General features: G+C 44.5%; 1 protein-coding gene across 8 annotated transcripts in view; it reads right to left on the reverse strand.

Annotated features, from left to right (window-relative positions):
- zmiz1a (zinc finger, MIZ-type containing 1a) overlaps window positions 1–23,458 on the reverse strand; it is a 125,339-nt gene that overhangs the window by 49,039 nt on the left and 52,842 nt on the right. For all 8 annotated transcript variants that reach the window (XM_047154145.2, XM_047154144.2, XM_047154147.2 and 5 more), the window contains one exon: window positions 796–915. In XM_047154145.2, the coding sequence (XP_047010101.1) occupies window positions 796–864 (69 nt within the window). In that variant the 5' untranslated portion in view covers window positions 865–915. The remainder of the gene's footprint in view (window positions 1–795; window positions 916–23,458) is intronic.

The following is a 23,458-nucleotide window of genomic DNA, read 5'->3' on the forward strand; positions in this document are numbered from 1 at the left end:
GCATAATAAACCTAGTAATGTCATTTGTTATGAATTAAGCGGGTGAAACGTTTCAATTGGCACCCGTTAATGCCACAGACTGGAGGGCAGAGGTAACAAAAGCCAAGAGTTAACACGCACAAGCGAGTGAGATACTATAAACGCTCCGGAGCACACACGGAGTCATGTACTGCATTCTCATAAAGCTGTCAACAGCAACAAAGAGTCATACCTGCACTCATAACAAACACACTGTCAAGCAATTAGTGACGTTTAAAGAAATGACAAAGTATAGCCCTGGGTCACAACTACCTCTGTGTTTACTATACATGACTCTAACCCATATACAGCGAATATCCTTCTGTGACGAACTAACTCTGTGCCAGATATGTGTCTATCTGATATTCCAGCAGACGAGCAAAAATGATGTCACAGACACAAAGCTTCAGAAATGCCCGGGAAAAGGGCTACACACGAGGACCTCGGATCTGGCCCCCTTTCTGAAACCCGATCCAAGCCCAGCCAATTGGAAAGCTAACACATCACCATTTAAGGCAGCTCACACAGGCCGAGCAGCCGTGAATGCTCAGCTACCAACTGCACACACATGTGCCTCTGCTCAAGCTATATTTGTATGCAGGCTTTATGAAGGGCTGCAACAGAAATAAGACAAGCGTTGCACCCTGTTTTGACACTATAAAGAAATCCAGGGTATACGTCTGGATAGGATTGTTTTATTACAGCTGATGAGTTCAATGTACACATGTACGTAAAGCCTGTTTGAGATGATTGTGCTTAGTGCTGTAGTCAGCTTACCTGTTTGATACACAGCAGTCTGTCATTGGTCTGCTGTATATGTCTGTCCATCGAAGGAATTGAATTCATCTTGATTGCTGTCTCTTTCTCTCTACCTGGAAGCCATTAAAGTTCTTCTCTCTGAGGATTGGACAGACAAAGAGAGGAGTGTGTCAGAATGAGAGGGAAAGCACTTCAGTGACGATCACCTCAGCAAGGATCTAAAGACATTAAGTGTTCAGGTGATTTATTTTTTTTTACATAGGACTTCAAGGATAACCATTGAACACAACTCCATTCATATTTTTCAGGGCTCTATGGAGCAGTCATTAAAGTAGAAGATAGAAAGAAACTGAGTTATCTATGAAATACCAACAGCAACGCTGTTTAAGATGAGCCGTAGCTACATGGTCGTACCGATGGAGTCAACTTACTGTTTGCATTGCTCAGAAGCTAACCCGTCGTTGATTTACCAGTCCACGCCGGGCTCTGTCATGGATACACTAGTTTCAGGAGCACTGGCCAGCCACGAAAATAAGATGTTACGGATAAGACATGCGCTGCATGTGTGTGCGCACTGTTCGCAAGCGAAGGCTGCATCCCATCAGCATGTCTATTACATGGTGTTAAAGGTATCATACCTTCCATTCAAGGTTATCAATTCTGCCTTGCTGACTGATTTACAGTTCTATTCAGCACCGAATAAATCCAGGGTGTCTGGCTCGGAGCTGTAACTCGTGCCAGAGGAGACTAGGGGCGGTAAGGCAGGACTTCATTCCTCATCAGCCCAACTTATCACCATCACTCTTACAAATTTCCTGAATCCAAACAGGCAGGCAGCTGAAAGAATCCCCCAGCATGCAGCCCTGTGGCAGCCAGATAAAGCTTGCGTCACACGTGTTGTATATACGATCCGGGTGCTTAGCATGTGCTGGAACGTGCTGCGTTTAGGTATCTTAAAGAGAAACAGTTATCGGTGTACTGACAGGCTCATTAATGAACCGCTAGACATGTAAGTTAATGCAGGATGACAGGTGTGTACACGCTGTATCAGACTGCCTCTTTAATAGTCTAGTAGGTCACTGTAAGCAAAATGGTACAAATTTATTCCATGATATACAAAGCTCTGGGAAATAAAGCTGAGTTAACCTAATAGCAGAAGTTGAGCTCTGAGCTGTGCAGAAACGGGACGTTTCCAGCAGGTGTCTCCCTCCCACATTGCAGTCTCACCACTATCAGTGCACTGCTTCTCGTGTTCCTTTAAGCCTTTACAAGCGCTACAAATCCTCCACTCCCGCTCGCTGACAGGACACTCTCAAACCTGCCGCATGCCCAGTTGACCTTGTGGCTATTGATTAACCATTTCCTACCAAATCCCTGCTGTCTCTCAGCTTCAGCTACCATCTGAGACGCTGTAACAGTTAAAGACAGCGAGAGAGAACGTGAGAAGGTAGGCGAGAGAGGAAGTAACAAGGAGAAGCTTATCTGTGTCTCCCTCATGGTCCTGGGTTGTGTTTGTTAGGAGGAAGACAATAACATGAAAACACCGTCATGGCATATACCAAGCATCCTGCTCTGTGACGCAGACCAGTCGTGGAGCAGAGCCCAGAGTCCGGTACTCCGCTCCTCCTTCACTCCTCTCTCCTCTGTCCCTCAGGCAGGGAGGGCTGGAAAAACAGTGGTTATATAACCCGGCAACTACCTCAATGAAAACAAACTCATGTCTTCATTATCCTGAGAGGAGCACAACCTAGCCATGAAGTCATTCCAAACACAATGACTTGTGATACTCAGACAAAAAAAAAATCTTTTCAGTTGTTATGTATGTATGTATGTATGTATGTGTTGTTATGTATGTGTTATGTATGTATGTATGTATATCTGTGTGTGTATATATATATATATATATATATATATATATATATATATATATATGTGTGTGTGTGTGTGTGTGTGTGTGTGTGTATATATGTATATATGTATGCATGTCTGTGTGTGTATATATATATATAAACTAAATGCTGTGCCTACAGATGTGTTAGCATTCAGATAACCTGTACACTGCTCCGAATATAGCCGTATGAAACGTATAAGAGCGTACACAATTAGAGGAGGTGATACTCAGGGATTACAAAACCGACCCATCTGGGCATGAAACAGCCCTCCGAAGCGGAAGGAAGATTAATCATATCAGAGAAACAGCCCTACTAATAACGCATACCACCAGAGCGAAAAACAAAAGCCAGGAAGTGGGGCAAAAAATTACTGTGTGGAAACCCATTCTGCCTTAACAGAGGAAGCAGAGGAACAGGGAGATAAAGGGAGGAACAGAGAAAGCGCGAGAGCTAGAGGTACAGAAAGATAGAAAGAAAGGAGATTATCTCTTTATAATCAGACACACGCCGCATGACTGACTTCTGTATTTCAGCTCGCAAATGATTTCTTGCTCTCGCTCTTAAAATATCATCAGCCGCTCTCCCGAGTTAAGGACGTGGATTGAGGCAGAGTGACACCAGCACACACAATCGTACAGAAGAGTAAAGACCAGGCTCAAAGCAGTGACCATAATTACATATCATTGAGCAGATCTGAACTTCTCAAGCCCCATTATATCATAATGTTGTCTGCACCAGGCTGTACTGGTTTTGTAAATCCTGTTATCAGTCACCTCTCATGCTGGGCACAAGGGTGAGAAGGGTGTTAAACAGTGTGCCAGCAGGGGCTGATGCTGTGTGTCTGTACCTGTTGGTCACAGAGGCTCGACTCCCATGCCGATCGATCAGATCAGAGAAAATAAAAAAGCACAGCCTTGCTTTCACATGCTACTGGTACCCTAACCCTAGCTAAGCGCCTGGACGAGAGCACAGGAAAGCTGATGAACTCTACGTTAACAATTAAATTGGATGGCGAGGAAACGTGTCTCATCGTACAAGTCACAACAAGTTTGTAAATGATTAAAGCATTTCACAAATACTTCTGATTAGTATGTCATGACAGTGTGTAAAATCTGATAAGTGGCTCGAGTCATGGTTTAAATGTGTAGAGTTTTTTTTTTTAAATTCAGTGCTGCAGATGCCCAGTCCCAGCGTGCAGCCCCTGCACTGAGCATAAAGCTGTGTTTGTTGTGTGTGGGGAGTTGGGCTGGGTAAAGGCACTCCACCGCTTGCCATTGTCCTGTCCCAAAATGCTATAATCCTCTGAACAGCCAATGCCAGTCAGTGTGCATGTGTGTGTGTGTTTGTGTGTGTGTGTGTGTGTGTGTGTTGGCCTCCGCCTGCCCCCGCCTCTCCCTTTTTCTTCTCTCCCCATTCCCTCCTGCCACTCACTCGCCCCTTCCTCTCCTCCCTCCCTCCTTCTGTCTCTCCCTCCCTCCCTCCCTCCCTCCCTCTCTCTCTCTCTCTCTCTCTCTCTCTCTCTCTCTCTCTCTCTCTCTGTCTCTCCTGAGCCCTGCGAGCATGCTGCTTTAACAGGCTGAGGAATGGATTCATTTCATCTAATGTGGTTTGGTCTGCAGCAGAGCCACTCACCCTGAGCAAGAGGCTCCCCACTGCAGTCATGTGTTTTCATACAAGCCAATCAACACGGCTGCACCAGCCTGGCCTCTTCCCCTCCCACAATCTCTCTCTCTCTCTCTCTCTCCTCCCGCCATCTCTCCATCCCTTTGACTAACTCTACCTTCCCCATTCTTCCTCTCTCGCTCACCTCCCTCTTTTTCTCCTGCCTTTCTCTTTCATTCTTTCCATCTGCCATTGGCTCTCTATTTCACACTGTCCAGCAGCTGACTTTCCTCCACATCTACCTCCTTTTAAATAAATCGACTTCTAGACAGGGTCTGTTAGGAGTGTGCCATTTTTTATTCTCTGGCGTACTGGACAGGCACTAGCTCAGAGTTGGGGTAAAGGGGGAGAAAATGTGCAACCAATCACTCAATACACATCTAACATAGCTATTAGCGCTGCCAGTAATGATACTAGCTGCTAGTACGCAGCATCTGTCAGTGGTAACATCACTACTGCTATTTTTGCCACTGACCACCGCTTCCCCAGAGGGACTGATAAGATTGGACATTATGCACTCAGCTCCTAGCTAATGCTTAATCCTGGCCGATGCTTGGTGAAGGCAGAAAGAGAGAGAGAGAGACACCACTTGGTCTGAGATAAAACAACAAGAGGCCACAGAGTGGCAGTAACACTGAACATGAAGGAAAAAGCCTGGACACAGGAAAGCAGAACGACACAAAATGGATTATTTACAAACGCTCGGTATATGCACGTTAATAGACCAAACGTCTAACATTGTTCATTTATTAGCTTTCATTATTCAACAGTTCAGCAAGGTGAGAAATCAACAAAATGCAACACAATTTCTCTGTGCTCAAAGACATCACACAAACCACAGTCACACACTCCAGTTCTTTGTGCAGTATATTTTCTACACCACCCCAGGAATTGCAGTGACCTCAGCGTGAGTGACCTTGCCCCCAATCGTGCCAGAGAGGCAGGGATAAAAAGCACGTCGCAAACACGGGGCCGGTTTCGCCGCGTTGAAAATAATGTCAAGCCAGCATTTCCCACGTACTAACAGCCAACCGGTTTCTGCCCCATGCTGCTGCACCAGGAGCAGAGCTCAGATAATATCCACTTTAACTTCTCACCCGAGGCGAAGTACTGCAGAAAGAGCTAGCGTCAGTGCAGTGCCCATTTTTTATGCACAAGCTGTGACTTCTGCGGCCGCTCCGGGGTCAGTTCGGAGTTTTAGCTCACAGTAGCAAAGCTCGGTAATTCACCCAAGACAGTCGATCTTACACCAGCAGTTACTGATGAAAGTGCTAGATCCATGCAGCTGATGTGCCAGCTCAGACCTTCTAAATTAGAAGAAAGAAAAAAACATGGTTGTTTAAAGTAAATTAATTAGCTAATAAAGAGACTAATTTGAAGCACAAATGAGCTATTTTATATGGAGACTATTCCTGTGGTCCTGCGTTCTGCGCTTCCCAAAAGGGGAAAATTGAGAGCAGCTGTTTAACAATTTGATATTTGAGAGCATTTGGTGGCTATAAATATTGAACAGCAGCACGGTGCCAGAGGTCCCTACAATGGCAGGTATGTGCAACCAGATACCCAAGGGAAAATCCCATCATTCCATGAATGTGTTGAGGGAAAAGGGCCGTGGGTACTCTTGAGCTCTGTGATTCACTGTGCTGAACGGAGTCTGTGAAAACCTTCAGCTAGTTCATATAAGAACTCGCCGCCTTGCTGTGCCACTCGGACTGCTCGTCCTGACTCTACCACAAATCACCGAGAGAGCCTACATCACAACTTACCTCCTTGCTTGACGGCCTGAACTTCCTCTTGCTCGCTTGTTAGTTCAGAGAGTTAGCGGGTTTAGATGTAGGACTGGGCAATATGATGAGATAATATCGATACTGTGAAAAAATTTAGACTTTTCTGAAACTGGAGCCTATGGCAGGGGACTTGGGGATCAAGACAAGGGACACCCTGGATAGGGTGTTAATCCATCACGGGGCACAATCGCACACATTCACACTCTACAGACAATTTCAGCTTACAATGCATGCCTTTGGACTGGGGGAGGAAACCGGAGTACCCGGAAGAAACCCCTGAAGCAGAGGGAGAACACACAGGGCAGAGGCGAGATTCAAACCCCCAACCCTGGAGGTGCCCCCGATATTGTGATATCTTTTAATAGTTTTCTTTATTTCTTTAAATAACGGCGTCTCAATGTATCGAAGTAAATTTAAATATGTTAAAATGTTATACTTTTGTTTTGTTTTTTTACATAATTATTTCCTCCTTTTCAGTTTAATATTTCTTCTTTTTTCATTAGTTACATTTACATTGCTTCCCTTCACCTTGCAATATCTGTGGAATTTTACACAAATCAGTGCAGGTGGGTTTTGCATTTTCCTTTCAGTTCCACGTTGTGAAAAATGCTGTCTAGTCTGTGGTTATCGATGTAAGGGAGGAGCAGTACATTTGAAAAATCAGGTCACACCGAGGCTCATGACCGCCAGTGAATCTCTCATGTGCTGTTCCAGTCTAAAAATAGAGCTTAATGCACATCACATCGAGGCAGCCTCTAAAAGTCTGTCAGCATTAGAAAAGAAAGATTCCAAGAATATCGAAGCCGTGTACAGTAGCAGTCAGATTATGCGGAACAATACTTCAGGAAATGCCATATTCACGCTCCGAGGAAGGGTTTCTGTTTGTGCACGTACGTATTTACTGCTTTAAAAGGAGAACGGACTTCAGAACGTGTTCGGACCACTTCAAGATGTGAGCATCTCTGCCAACGTGATGCATTATCAGTTAAGAGGCAGCGGGCTTCGGTTTGAAAGACTGGGCCAGCAGAAAATGTGGTTCCAATTTTTAAAAGATGCTTAAATCTTAAAACGTCTAATTTAGGGTGACAGCAGAAAGGAGGAATTCCAGGCCCGGGCTTTTTGGATACGCTGTAATTTACATTCTTGCGAAAGTTCGTCAAAGCGAGAGGTTGTATTTCAGGCCGGGTCTTTATCTCAAAGCAGAGCAGTTCCTTTCAAACATAACGACTCCGAGTTACGAGGCTGGGGCTGACAGAGTGCTTTAAACCAAACTTGGCAGGGCACGGATCCAGCACAGAGCACTTGCTGCTGAACAGGTAAAGCTGAGAAATTCCTTCCGTTTCATGCCAGGCTCGCTCTAAAAGTGCTGAAAAATCAGCTCCTGGATGATTTACGCTGTACTGGCCAAGAAGTTCACTGCCTCCTATACTGGCCAGAGACAGAAAACCCTGTCGATGCCTGCTGCCAAGCACTGCACAAATACAGCACACACTACAGCTGCATGCAGATTTTATTACACATTTATTCACTTAGACTCACACATGACCATACAGGGCCGACAAAGAGACAAAAACTGAAACTGTGTGAGTGTATTATACCACAGACAAAGACTGCACAAGTAATAACGCGATTAAAAAGAGACAGAGATGGATGAGGAATAAAGAGGAAACTGCGTGGAGACACTTGTGCTCACACATAGACACAACTAGACTGTAACTGCTATAAATCTACCACTTTTTCTCTTTTAGGACCCCGAGTGTAGTGACCTCCAGCGTGACAGCTTTTTCTTCTGTTTTATGAAACAAATCTAATTAGCATGAAACCTCCAATGAAATGAAAGGAAAACCAATTAGAGGCAAAACTGAGAATCCATGAATAGAAGTTGTCAGTCTCAGCCTCAGCCTGAGCGCCCAAGCCTACAACAGAGATTCTGATTAACCTAGCTCGCAGCGAATGACGCTGCTACGATAATTAAAGGGATTCATCAATAGTCGTGCACGCACCTCCCAGCGCCCATTACTCCAGGGCCTGAGTGCACTCTGCAGCGAGTCTCGCGTGCAAAAGGGCAGAGGGGAAGCGAGGAGGCTCTCTCATTTTTGCTGCTGGATTGGACAGGGAGCTAATGAGATTAGTCTGTAATGGACTGCAAGTAAACTCACACTTAATACAAGCTCTGCTGGACAGGCGTGAGCTTGATCGGCACTCACGGCGGCTGTGCTAATCGTGGAATGGCTGTCATGGGAAGGGTTGGCATGAGAAGGGTTGGCATGGGGGATCCTGTATGAAGACTGCGTCGGACAGTAAGGGCGCCAGCGGGCATAGAGTAACAGACCTGCAGGCCTGAGCTCAGCGCTTCGCACAAACACAGCTCTGTGTTCACACTGAGGAGGCTCATTCACGCACACGCAGCTCCTGGACTTCCCCTTACAGAAAAAAAGGCAGGCGTGGGCACTTGTAAATATTTGTCAGCAGGAATGTAACCGCCGAGTACTTACACAGCCTAGACAAAATTCCGCCTCTTCATATTTATTGTTCAAGGAATACTGCAGGGGTGTTTTTTATTTTTTATAAACTGACTCTCCATCTTTGTGTCACAAGACACGTTTCCCGATTCTAAGAAAATACACAAAACTCGCTTATAATAGATATCTAAAGGCACTTGTTCACGCATGTGGAAAAAATATTTGAATATGAATTTCCAACATGATCAGATGTAGATTGCATAGTATAAGTATATGACATAGAAACTTTTTTTTTCTCACTAGAATGTTGATTGTGATCATTCTTCCATGACTTAGATGCTGAGAAGTGTTGGCGAAACACGGGAACGGTATTTTTAGTGATAGCAGCAGTGCATAAATAAATAACATTTCTTGAGGGCTTTTCCTTTGTTTAAGAATGTACCCTGGCTTCTCGGCCATAACTTGCAGGGAACCTGTTCCATGAATTGACCGTATGGGGTGAGGCGCACCATTCATCAACAGCACCATAGCGGAGCAGAAGATGTGTGTGAGGAGGATGGTGGCAAACTGTCACACTATCACAGAGAGAATCAGCGCGCGCGTGGCGGCCTGGAATCAATCCTGCCGACTGCCACTCAGCCCCTGTGGATTAAGATTTAAATTGGAGCCCATCTACGCTGTCACTAAAATGGATACTGTATCCTTCATGAAGGAAGTGGGGAATTACTACGCCTCCTCGACCCCCCCCCACTGCTCTTGACAGATAAGTGGTGCAAAACAAAGCTGCGTGGTGCAGACAGCGCTGCTCCAGACCCAGCGGCCGCCTTCATCTAGGAACGAGCAAATAGAGCCGGAGACGTGTGGCTCTTTCCGAGTGACACGCTATTGCTTTCACAACCTCACCATGAACTGAGCACAAACAAAAACAGCCAAAGGCAGTTCTCGCTCAAACAAAGCTTTCCAAATAAGAGAGTCAAATCTGAGCCAAGAAACGGCACCGCCATAATACTCGTGTACTTAAGTCTCCATTCTGCTCTCCTCTCCTCGGCTGGGATGGTGTAGCTGAAAGGTCAGCGGTGGGTAATTTGTTTTTAGCCACGCGGACAGCCTCACAACAGACGCAGGCAGGTAAACCAATTACGCCATGACATGAATCACCATGACGAAGGGCAGTGCAGCCATTAGAGGCCATGTTACTGTCCTCCTTCTCCTGAGCACAGCCATGTCCTTGACACCCAGGCTGCCTCTCTGAGTCTTCCTCATTAGCTACCCTAAAATGCTACTTACACAGAGACTCCAGCAGCTCCTGCATTAATAGCGAACACTATTTTAACAAAATCAGTGAAAAGTCACATACCATGAGCACGACTGCTTTTTAAATGGCAACAATCATTTGAGCAAGTCACTGTATTTATTACTCGAGCAAATCAAAAAGTAAGAGCTGCAACAAGCCGTGTCGTCGGCTTAATGATATAAACAGTTCTGCTGCCTCGAATAAACCATTAGGGTCTCTGGCTCTGTGACGGCTTGAAAAGAATGTCCTTTAGGCCTTCCACCAATGAGCTGAAATGCAGAGATTTGTTAGGATTTGGTGGCTTTTTTGTAAGACGTTCAGTGATATGAACAGACTTTATTTTTCTTAATAAATGTTTCATAAAGCTTCGCAAGCCTGCCAGGTTTTTTTCTTGTTTTGTTTTGTTTTGTTGTTGCTGTTTTTTGCGTCTGGTCTCCAGCACCACCTTGCGAAAACAACAGCTTTCTTGGCATTCATTACCGGTCCTCCAGAGGAAAACTGCAGCTCTGTCTGGTGTCCATGGCTTTATGGATGTGAGCAATTTCATCCACGTCCTCCTCTCTGCTTTTAATCAAATTGACTCCCTCATCTACCTACAGTAAGAAAACCTCCTTCTCCGGGCCTCTCACTCACTCACTCTCTCACTCACTCACTCACACACACACTAACACACACACACAAACTACCATTTGACTTGCAGCTGCCCTATGGGCAGAGCAAAGCTCCTGTACGTTTCTGTTAAATATGCCACCTCTGAAATTATTGATGCAAGCGAGCAGCACTTTTAGTCTCTCTAACTAGCCTTTTCTGCCATCTGGCTCTTTTGCTCATCCACTGTACTCCATTCACCGGCCCCAGAGCAGCCCTCGGCCTCGGCTCGGCTGTTACTATAGCAACGGAGCTCTTTCAGCACTTGCAAAATAATGAAGACAATGTGTTTTCCATTTAGATTAGTTTTTGGCTTGGCGGAGATACAGAGTGTCCATCTTAGCACCTCTTTCATGGCTGATACAATGCAATAAAAAATGGCTCTCCCAGTCACAACTACAGGTTAAAGTTTGCTATCGGGCAGATGGCTGACAAGCGAAACTGGTGTTTTCACACCAGGCACAGAAAAGTTCAAAAACAGGCTAAAAGATGAGCTCCAGCCAACAGGAAACAAAGAAAAATGGGATATCTATTTCAACTTACTGTAGATTTGGTTAGCAAAAAAAAAATTATAATTATAATAATTTTACCTGTATAGTCATGAGGTATTTCATGAGTGTAGAGAGGGGGTAATTACTATTTTCCTTTTTTTTTTTTTTTTGTTAATGCCATAGCGTCTGTAGAATATTTGTCTTGTATAAAGGATAGTGCAGTATTCTCTTCATTTTCACACAAACCTTCATTTTTGTTCCTCGAAAAGAAATGAAACAGGTGCAGTGGAACGGTTTACTCTGTTAATTCCGATTCGCAATTTCGAAACTGATGCTTTTTGTCAGCAAGCGACAACCCCACCGTATGCACACACTCTTCCATCGTAACTGATGTGGAAATGAAGCAACCGTGATAAGGTGAATTACAACAGCAGTCAAAGCACACATCAAACACAGAGCTCTTTCACTCTCGAAGCTCTTTCATTCTGGACTTTCTCACAGTCAGAGTCACCACTAACAGTTCAGGCTGAGGACACAGAGAAATAACTCTCAGTAGTTAAACATCTTCACTCGAGATACCTGTTAGCGCTACTGATATAATGTCCAAACAAAGTTTTTGCCTGCTTTGGCCTTTTCCCTGAAAGGAGCCTTGGTGGAAAGAGCTTAGTGCATGTTTACAGTGGAAACAGTGAGTCTGGGACATTTTCTTCAAGTCCCTTTTCCACTGTTTATACAGAGGGGAGAGGAAGAACACTTCCTGAAAGGAAAGCCAGCTTTCCAAGCCCAAATGAAATCCAAGCGTTTCAACAAATCTGCAGACAGGGGAACACTCTGTATCCAATTTTTGTTTTCCACTTATTGGCCAGTAAACACATGCATGCACCATTGGGCCCACGCACATGTGTATGCCTTCTTTCTCTGACACTCACTCACACACACACACACAAATAAACAAATGCTACATGCAAGAGATTCCCTTTCATTCTAATGAAGAAAATCCGCAATTCCACGGCTAAATGTTTACTAGCTCTAATAGGTTTTTGTCATGCAACAGCATTAGAATTTATGAGTTTGCAGCAGCAGTTTATCTGTAAAAAAAAAAAAAAAAAAATGCAATAAGCCACTTCTTAGATCTCCTCTTGCCTGAAGTAATTGAGTCGCACATGGCCCAGCCCTGACTGCTTCTCACGGTATCTCTGGCATGATGTAAATAGAATTGCAAGAAAAAGAAACTTTACTCCTTCATTACAATGAATAAGTCTATTACTAAATAAGGACTGCTTCAGAACTCCTCCTGTACAGAATACTGTTATCTGGCTTTGAGATCTAACTCAAATGAAATCTTTGCCAAATACAAAGCATGTGCATTTATAGACACTTTGCTCAGTTGGTGCAGATGTCACTGTTTTACTGCCTGACCTGTTAGGTGTGTATCTGAACACAGGTAGCACTCAACTACATGAGGTCTACCTATAGTAGACAGAATAAGTCAGATGAAGCAGAGTGATATCTAAACTGCACGCTCTGGTAATAATCAAACAGGAGATCCCGTGTCATTCTGTAGGATTACACTATACAGTGTAATAAGTGTGTGAAAAGTCGAAAAGTTATGTCAGATGCTCACATAGAGGAACCACTGGTGGACTGCGGTGATATTGCAAACAGTAAGCAATTATTAGCAATCGAAAACAGACCCAGCTAATTGGCTAGCTCAGGTCAATACACAGCATGTATATTTAATGAGCCACTGGGGTTCATCTGATCCAAAAAAGATCACAAGGGGATCAGTGGTCAATTTCGCATGGAGTAAATAACCATTTATAATGATGTGTTGTTAATGTTTCATTTCACAAAACAACAGGCCTTTTCTTGTTGCGATTCCTCAATGATCCTCTACTGATTCATGATGAAGTGTTATATGTACTAGTTAACTGTTGAATACACATATAGCGTACTGCACTTGGAAAAAATGGTTCATAATTGTGATGAACTAGCAAAAAAAAAAAACACTAGTCAAAACATTAATACATTCCCATAGACTTTGATAATAATGCTTACACAGAGCAGCCTCACTAAGGTAAGAGCTGGGCCCCACTAAGTACCCAATTATGTGTTCAGTGACCTTAGCGGAAAGTGTCACTAACTCCGGTATTAAACAGCCAAAAGCAGTTAAAATGGCAGTGTAGGGCGAAGGCCTACCATATTACGTGCATTAAACAAGTTTAAGGCCACTTTGGCCTCTGGCTCATTAGGAGAGAAAGAGGTTCATCTCTCCCACCATAACAGCGTTAAGCACAAGTGTGCTGATATTCGCAGGTTTAGCTGTAAAATGGCCACTGTGTTTGAAAGTGTCAGCCATGCTGGCCTTGTCCGTTCTCGGTTAGAAGAGCCCTGCTAAAAAGGCCCATTGTTCCAAGTGACAGGCCTGCTCGGGAATATGTAAAGAGGAAGAAAGAGAGAGAGAGAGAGGGAGAGAGAGGCAGGTGGAGAGGTTTGATTAATGCCACACGCTGCCTAGGCTGGGCTGGTGGGAGACCCCCACAGCGCAGCCTGCCAGCCCTCACAGAGACCACCAGGTGAGCGCCATTCATCATCCGCAACTAACACAGCCAAGCCCAGTCGAGCCCAACCCGCTCCAGATCGGGCATCTGCTCACAGAAGGCCCACTCGACACTGACGCACAAACCCCCCCAATGTGTCTGTGTGTAAAAGCGACACAGAGACAGAGAGCGCAAAGGAGTGAAACGCCCCTCTTCCTCCTGCCCTCCGATCCCGCTGGGGTAGATAACATGCGAGGCCGCAGAGGCCAGTTTCCAAGCCAAAATCTGTAAGGCCAAACTCGGCCAAGTCTGGCGCAGCACGCACTCATTAAGATGCAGCCGCTTTGAGAGGAAAACGTTCGGACTGATGTCATGGGGTCTGCGCTGCCATAAGGTCACACTGCAGCCATGCCACGCGATTTACATAAATGAAACCAAAACACATGCAGTTGGCTATGAAGCATGTGCAATGAGCCATGAATGACAGCAAGCAGAACAGGGATAAAGCCCTGTTCATTATATAAGCCATGTGGCATCATGACATGGTGCTGAATTTGTGTCATGTGACTATATGACTATATGAAAGACTATATGAAACTATTTATTCACATGCATTCAGTTGTAATATCAGCGAGGCCTCATTTCGGTGTAATGAAGTCACATAAATTGTTTCCTCATAAAATTAACCACTGGGCAGATTACATTATAAGATGATAACTGCTGTAAATGTGGATGACAAACCGCTAGGCTTTCAACTTATTATCAGTCAATTCCCTGCTTGCGATCACAAAAGAAGTATGCTGATGGCTTTTTGAATTCAATTTGAAATTGATTAAAGTTACAACACTGATTTGACTTCACATTACGTCGCCAGCAAACACTCAATCGAGCCGTTTTTATTCCCGGAGGGTGTTTATTTCATGAAACGCATTCTGTCTGAGATGTTTTATTCTTTTCAAGCCTCCCCATTAGTTAAGCTCTGCTCATTTCTTCCATCTGACATAATGAACACAAACTTTGCTCCTTCACCGTCAAATCAATACATTTGCCTAATAAGTATTGACAGTCTCCATTCAAAACAATATGACACGCAGGTCCATTTAGCTGCATTAATTGGTGTTTGGAACTCATCGATCAAACTTTTTTTCTTTTCTTTCTCAGACGTAGGACAATGAGTGTGCCACGGCCCTTTCTGAGACGGTGCCATGGACGGAGGAGCAGAAAGCGGGATTGTTTAATTATACAAGCTGAAGGCCTTTTCTCATGCCAGCACACAATGGGCAATGATTAGCAGAAGGTGTGCCTTTGCTGGTGGAGGATGCTAGATGTTGCGTGAGCATTGTGTTTGGCTGGCAGATCAGTGCCAGGCAAGACCAGGCTCTCCATGAAAAACACAAAAGCTCACCCTGAGCTGTCTGACCGCCAGCCAAATTCGACACACACCAACCGAGGAAAAGCATCTGGATTACCTAAATGAATTCTGTTTTCTGACAGTAGACAGACTAAAGACTGCAAGAGCAGCATTAACCTTTTTATATAATCTGTATCAAACCTGGGAAAAACACACACACACACACACACACACACACACACACACACACACACACACACACACACACACACACAAATGATTGTCTTACTATCCTTGTGAGGACCCTAACCTTTACCTGAGTAACAAAACAGAAACATTTTAGCTCTTTCATATATATATATATATATATATATATATATATATATATATAAATAAAAGCTGCGGTTTTTGTAAAATTTTCATTGTGGGGATCAAGCAAATGTCCCCAGAAGGCCCAAATTGTCAGATATTTCTATCCTTGTACACACACACCCAGACACAAAATGGGAGTACTTGCGTAACGAAAGGAAAAAGTCTGATTTTATCCCACAGGATGGACTGAAATCAACTGCGCGTTTATATCATATAGCTTTGGGCCAGATTAGGGCAGTCTGAGGGAATTAAATGGTGCTGTTAAATGTTTTTTTTTTTGTACTTTCAGGTCTGTGGACAGGTTACAAAGCAAACAATTTAGCACGGAGCACAAGGATAGCTTTACTGTGGTGACACACAGTCAGTATGGTGTTAGGGAACGGGAGCAGGAAAAACTGGAGGTGTTTTATACTCGCTACGGATAATGGCAGCAGGTTCTACCCGAGGCAGGGAAAGAAAGAGAGGGAAAGAGACAAGGGTGGGGGCAAGCATTGATTTTGCACACTGCCCCTCTTTCTATTACAAGAAGCTGATCAATATGCTTGACACTGTGCAGCAGAGGAATACTGCTAAAGCTGCATATCTGCACTGAGCATGTGGCCTGTCTGGTAATCATTCTTTTCTGATTGCGTCTCCCCCACCACTCAAGTCTGTTTAAGTGTGTCTGTATACCCCCCCCAACACACTCACACACACACACACACACACACACACACCATATCTAAAGATACATGTGCACACCATGCACACACATATATAATTATGTTCATGGAAACCCACTATAGAAAGCAGATTGTCCTGCTGTGAGCACACAGATGTTCAACAAACAGTTGATGTGACCGCTTGTTTCAGAGAGTAAATGCGTGTGGTTATGAGTGGACAGGTCATTGATCAATAGGGCCCAAGCTCTATGGTCCATATCTACAAGCTGCAGGTCAACTAGTCTAAAGCACAGAAATCTCAGACCTCAGGGTGTATTCACTCTCTCTCTCTCTCTCTCTCTCTCTCTCTCTCCCCTCCTCCTCCTCTCTCGCTGTCTCTCCATCTTTCTCTTTGAATCCATGGCCACAAACACCAACAATAATAATAATCAGAGTCGTACACAAACACCCAGCCCCATTCGGAATGTAATTGTTGCAGCGTGCAGAAAGTGAGTCTCTGCGGTCTGGTCTCTGCCGGGGCTCGCACGGTATGCTGCCTTTGATCAGATAATCATCGCCCGGGTGTTCATTTGCAGAACAGAACATCGGTTGCATCTCAAGAATCAATTACGCCGCTCGAAAGCTCATGTCTGCTACCGAGAATGAAACTAAGCAGCGCATACAGGCCTCGTGCAAGAAGAAAATCGAAAGAAAGTGAGTACGACAGCACTGTGTGAGCTTTAGCTTCTGTCAGCACACTGATGTTATGATAGTGGCATGCGGGCGGCTATTACTGTTGGCACTACGCTCTCCTGACTAGCCGCAGATTTACCAGCAGAGTGCAGCTTCTGAATCCTCAGCTAGTGCACTACCTGAAGCTGTGTGACGCTTAAAGTGTCCGGTGTCAAGCGCAGGCCCAAACGCTGACTCAAGATCAGGTAATGAGGCACTTCCTTTCAGCGTTTGAATAGAAACAGGCTATTAAGTGTGGAAAGGACTTATAATGCCAAAAGCCTGCTTCAAGAGCTAAATAAATATAAGCATTGACTACAAGCTGCTCTATGGCTGCATTTTGTAATCAGCTATTTTTCAATGTAGTCATTTAACACAAGTGGTTCAAAGAGGTTCAAAGGCCTCTTAGGTGCTGGATATAACTATGTTCACACATCGTAGTCCATGACAATTCCTCCCCATGAAAAGAATTTGTCATGCGCAACATTGACGATATAGTGGGCATCTCACACATAGAACGAGAAGGCGGAGCTTAAACCCAAGATGAGGAAGAAGAATTCATTCACAAAAACGGAGCTTCCTGAGTAATATGGAACAGAGTGCTTTGTATACAGAAGAAAAGATGTGAATCAAACATCTGTGATTTGAAAAAGTGTATCAAAGACCTGTGTCAAAAAAGAGTGGAGAACAACTCAAGCAAAAACACCAACCAGTGTATTTTGATGTGACATGTGGCTAAAAATATAGTGCTTTCATGCCATCATTTATATCGTTAGATATAAATATATCGTTTGCTTCGTTAGAGCAAAAAAATACCATGAAATATCATGATATAGTTTTAAGAGTATATCACCCATCCCTAGTTCACACTAGCAAGCAAAAACTTGCTGATGTTATCAGTAGTCTTTCATGGCTGTGCATGGTCCAACAACTTTTAGTTCCAGTGAGAAACTATACACCACTATAACTCCATCCGTCCATCCATCCACCTTCTATATTGCTTATCCTTTTCAGGGTCACGGGGAACCTAGAGCCTATCCCAGGGAGCTTCGGGCACAAGGCAGGGCCAATCCATCACAGGGCACAATCACATACAGACTCACACAACCATTCATACACTACGGACACTTTAGACATGCCAATCAGCCTACCATGCATGTCTTTGGACTGGGGGAGGAAACCGGGTACTCCGGCAGCACAGGGAGAACATGCAAACTCCGCACACACAGGGCCACGCAGGGAATCGAACCCCCAACCCTGGAGGTGTGAGGCGAACGTGCTAACCACTAAGCTGCAGTGCCCTTACCCAGTCGAACCTATTTTCATTTGCATAAAATTACATCTTGCGCTTGCTAGTGTGAACAGAGGGTAAGATATTAGAGCTTAGTGATAGTGGGAATCTTAAAACTGATATTTTATTTACTGAAAATATCGTCTACAGTTGCGTTGTAGCTGTGTCCTTGCCGAAACAGACACTCTCTCAGACTGCTTCTGATCTGAGCAAGAAACAACTGGCTTTTAAAAGTGGCAGCCAACGAAAACAACGAGGAGGCAGAGTCTTGAGTTAAATGAACACTAGGTCTGGTGTATTGCCGTTCTTAGAAATGAACTGAAACAGTTTAGACTTCATGCTGCTGTTTAGTCCATCGTCCATTTTTAATACTCTACTTTAACGTGTAAGTGCGCCAGATAACAATTTGCTCTTATGTGAAAACAAGCATGGATAATAAAGTGTGTTAGTACATGACTTTTTCTGGTATTCTGTTAGAATATTTATCACCGTAATTTGTCTTTTTCAAATCACCCAGTTCCATTACACAATCAACATGGCTATGTGTCTGGTATTGTTTTGGTGTTAATGATTTCAGAGTTCCATGCTGCTCTGAGTCTGGTCTCGTCTGGGTCTGACTGATCAGCTCTGTCTGCATGGCGGAGAGAGAGAGAGAGAGAGAGAGAGAGAGAGAGAGAGAGAGAGAGAGAGAGAGAGAGAGAGAGAGAGAGAGAGAGCGAGAGCGTGGAGATGCTGTACTCAGGTCACAGCCCATGGCGTTAAATGATGTTTTAGGCAGCGGCTTGAGCTATGCATTAGTCAGACACGCTCCCGCATGCTCCCGATGCTTCCGCCCACCTTCCATCAAAATTCATACCCTCTTCATTATGATTTAATGCTCTACACAAGATTCTCTAAATGAATCCTACACAAATAACATGGCCATTAGGTCATTTAATATCCTGAGTCTAAACGTGTGGGGCCCCTGGGGTTCTGCTCCTGTCTAGACATATGGAAGCACTCACACATGCACACACTTACTCGCACGCACACACTCAAAGCAATCCACCCACTGCACTGGGGTCCCCCAGGAGAAGGCAAGAGAGACAGAAACTGCTGAAAGAGACCAGGAGCAGAGAAAATAATCAGCAGTGGTAGACTCTGTGCATTTATCAACTCAAAAAGAACATCCACTCATGCTGGCCACTGCCTGCTCCTCGCTACCTGGCAGCATTTCCTTGGTTACAGACATAGGTCTTAAGCGATTAAGAAGAAGGAAGACAAAAGGATTTTGCTGACGGACATATTGTGGGAGGCTGGGCCCCTAGAGCGGCCCTCCTCCTGCCTGCCTGCCTCACAAGCGTGACCTCTGAACCCTGCCAGGGGCCCAAAGCGCAGAGTCCCAGCTCAAGCTGAAACTTAAACTCCTGTGTTTCCATTCCATTCAGGCCACAGCTGACAACTGGCCAAAAGGAACCCTCTTTCAGAAAGACAAAGACTTGGGCTTCTCCTCACACTGATAGCACAAGAAGACCAAACGTGAACAAGCACTGTGCAAGCGCTGAGGCACTCTGCTTCCGTAGTTAACGCTCCCTTTGGTACACAGTGTTGTAAACACATGAAAACACGTGCGAGATCATTCAATGGCCCCACTGCTTTAGCGGCAACCATTAATATCAGCAGAGCAGGAAGGCTCCTCTCTTTTCACACATCAATAATAAGCCGTCTGATGCTTTGTTAGAAGATGAACAGATTTGAGGATGGAGAGGGCAGAGGAGGAGTGAGTTGGAAGGGGGGGATGTTCTCAGAGCACAGCTACATAAGGAGACACGACGTCCTGTTTTGGTGCGTGCCGTTCGCAATGGCAAAATGCAGCGTGTCAGCTCACCGGCTGAGTGCGCTCAGGAACAAAGGCACAGTCAAAGCGGCTGGTAATGATCTGAGAAACCTGCACAATGTCTGCAGAAATTCCCCTCGACGCAGACGCCAGCCACCCAGAGGAGGCTCGTGAGTGCAGGACTAGCCCTGGTAATCTGTCTCCCACTCACAAAGAGCGAGAGACAGACACAGAGAGGGAGAGAGAGGGATCATGCTGAAAGGCTACTGAGGGGGCGGTTGCTAATGCTACAGTGGATGACATAGAAAATGTTTCTTTTCATGTGTTAGGAAAATCTGTTATGTAAAATAAACTCTAAAAACAGCCTACAGATAGTAAAAAAAAAAAACATACAACAACCCCCACACACATGGCCTCGATGCAAAACGAAACGAGCACACAGTTGTTAATTAAAAATGATAAAACAGGTAGTTTCAGTTTAAAATCTGATTCGAAGCCATTGTTAAATCCTCTCTATATATGCACACTTGTGACCTTATTGCAATAACTGATTTATGTGTTCATGTGCCAAATTTATTAGAAATAAATGGCTTTATTGTTTTCAAATTTTGGTGAACAAAAATCTGCACAATGCTGTGGCACTACAAGACATTTATCATTTGTGATCTGTTGTTTTGTTAACACCTCCACCGCTGTTCCTGCGCCTTTAACCGTCATGACATCACTGTAACAGACACTCTCATTGCCTTATTGATTTATTATATGAAAATACCTGTTATTACCTGAAATGATTATGGTTTTCAGAAAAATGTTTCTGGCATACCTGTCAACGTCCACATCAACTGTTACGGGAACTGAGCTGAAGTTATGGCTGGAGCTGCAATACTATCAGTGCTGCATTTCATGACTTGTACTACGCTGCCAACTCAAGCCTTTTAAGTAATGGGCAGCTCAACATGGTGGCAGCACATCAGAGGCTTAAGCACGTGGTGCGGAGACAAACAGCAGCTCAGACGTTCCACCTCATCGAGGCTGCATGGATGGACTGGACCCATAGTAATTAAGTTCATTAAGGCAGACAGGAAAGGCCAAGTTAACCATAGGGTTCCTACTGAATTGGTTCTTAATCCTTATTGGGGAGGCAGTAATCCTTCAGGATAGCATCGTTCCAACACCTATTGTGACTGATCTAGATCGTACCTTCACCTTCATCTACACCCTGAGGCAGGGGAAAGAGAAGCATCAACCAGTTACAAGTTTGTGGTAATGAGAGAGACGAAGCCTCAGTCCGAGGCCACTGGAGTAATTAAACTCCCACACGGCTTCTTCAGGGTTTGAGGAGGTGAAATCTCCTGAGGATAACACCCATTTTGTGTGGGCTACTAGGAGCTGCAGCGTGTTGTGCTGCGCTGGACCTGAGGGACACTAACAGATGAATGCCTGTCACTGAAATGGAGCCCCTGCCTTGTGGGAATCAGCTATAAGTACAGAAAACTAATCTATAAAAGGAAGATAGGGCCATCACAGAGCCTGGTGTAACCACACACGCACACACACACACACACACACACACTTACTTCAAGCAATGTAAAACAAATAGCTGTTTCCTGAGTCATATTCATGCTACATCTACTTGTTTTGATGATGATTTTTTTCTCTATCATTCATGCAATGTAAATTTCATTTCAGGTAAAGAGTTTATTTCTACAAACAGCCTCACCGGTCCACTCGTCTTCACGGAATTGCTTCCATAATTAGTGCTATTGTATCATACTCTGTTTTCTCGATATAGAAGTGAGCATGTGGGAGGTCAGACGCATGGTGCCCTCTCCAGCTGTCGATGGGTCAACGTGTACGTAGTGGAAAATAGGCTCAATCACATTCACAAGAGCTTTCTAGGCAGCAGCTGTACCCTTAATAATCAAAAAGTATGTGTGGAATTTAAATTAAACTAGCATGCCTAATATATATTACCAAACTGGTACACCAAAATAAACCATACAACAACAACCAGATCGCAGCATATGCTCGGCTGATATACAGCTGCCAGATTTCATTACGCAAAACGAAACAATATATGCATCTTAGTGAGCAAAGTGTTTCAGCCTGGTTCTGTGTATTTTCACTGAATGTAAAGTCTGGTGGAGGAGACCTCTTTCAAGGGGAATTGGCGTATCAGGAGAGTCCATAAGCCCATATCTGGAAGCTGATACAGCAGCAGTGATGGCAGATCATTTTTCATGTACCAAACTGCTTTGGCCAGAACATGCAGGCAGGAGGCAGAGCAGTAGCAGGTAGGGCGAACATGATGGCATCCTAGGGATGACGGGGAGAGCATGACAGCAAAAGGGAGGGGGCATTATCTACCATCAGTTCCCTCCCCTCGTCCACAACCCCGCCTTGGGCCTTCCTTCCCAGTTGCTTGGCCAGCTGAGCAATCAGGTCAGTCAGCTCTTCCTGCGTCGCCCCTGGTCAATTGTTCCCTCTCCACGCCTCATGTGCAGCCCACAGCTCTGCTAAAATGATGTCATATCTGTTCCTGCGGCAGTCAGACGGTGCCACGGCATAAACACACAGAGGTGGCTGTGACTCTGGCAGGAGACAATGAGCCGGGTTCAGTGACACCGACATTTCTGATGATCTTGGCACTTCTGTCAGGAAAACGGACTGCTTTTAAAACGGCTCGGATGCCATTTCTCTTTCTGTAGTTTCTGCATCAGGTGGCTCTTGAATAAGCAATAGAATATAAAGAACCGTCATTGGTTCATTTCTCTTTTTTGTGCTCTCTGTTTAGAGGCATGAAACAAACATTATTGCTGTAGTCAATATGTGCTCTCTGAGGACTGATTATTGGCATGGTACATATATTAGCGGTAGTGAGGGCATTGTGCAGCCATTCTATTCACAGAATCATTTCTCTAAGAGATAACAGAGGCATTAGGATTGCTCAGAAGCACCTAACCAAGCACGCACAGTAGTCTGTCTCATCAAACAACTACAGACTCACGGAGAGTGAAGCAATGTAATGCAGTATCTATAAACTCTCTGCCACTGATTTAAAAGAACGCAAACTCCAATAACACTCTAAAAGCAGAAAATATAAGACAGCTCCCCCGCCACCTAAAGTGATTACCATGCACTTCACCAAGCAAGGGATTGCAGATAAATAATTCACTGCTTCAAAGCACGAAAACAGTCAGAACATACAGCACAGACAGAGTGTTTCCAGTGAGCAGTGTGAGAAAGGAAGGTGGTGAATGAGAGGTCGAGTCTCCAAGAGCACGGCCTCAATGAACGAGGGGTGGGTTTTTTTCTCTCCATGGGAGTGCAGAGTGTATAAACAAGCAGGCGATTTGATTAAGTGTGTAATCGAGTGAGAACTGGAGCCCACACAAGCCCAACACACTACAACACTCACACTGCTTTGACACAAACCAGCTCACAGGGCTGCTAATGAGGGCAAGGGTACACACCTAACACACACACACACACACACACACACACACACACACGCACACGTACGCATGCAGCACACCCACTTTAACACCTGTGAACGGTCAAACACCAACATAAATGATTTACCAGAATTTCTTAAACAATACACCTCAACAAGTATCTTCCTCCGTAAGAATTTCATTATTTTCCCCCAAAAGAGGCCCAAATGATCTTAACAAGTGCATTATAATTTGATGGAAGTATAAA

Source organism: Ictalurus punctatus, chromosome 3, assembly GCF_001660625.3.
Source record: "Ictalurus punctatus breed USDA103 chromosome 3, Coco_2.0, whole genome shotgun sequence".
In the NCBI taxonomy this organism is placed as follows: domain Eukaryota; kingdom Metazoa; phylum Chordata; class Actinopteri; order Siluriformes; family Ictaluridae; genus Ictalurus; species Ictalurus punctatus.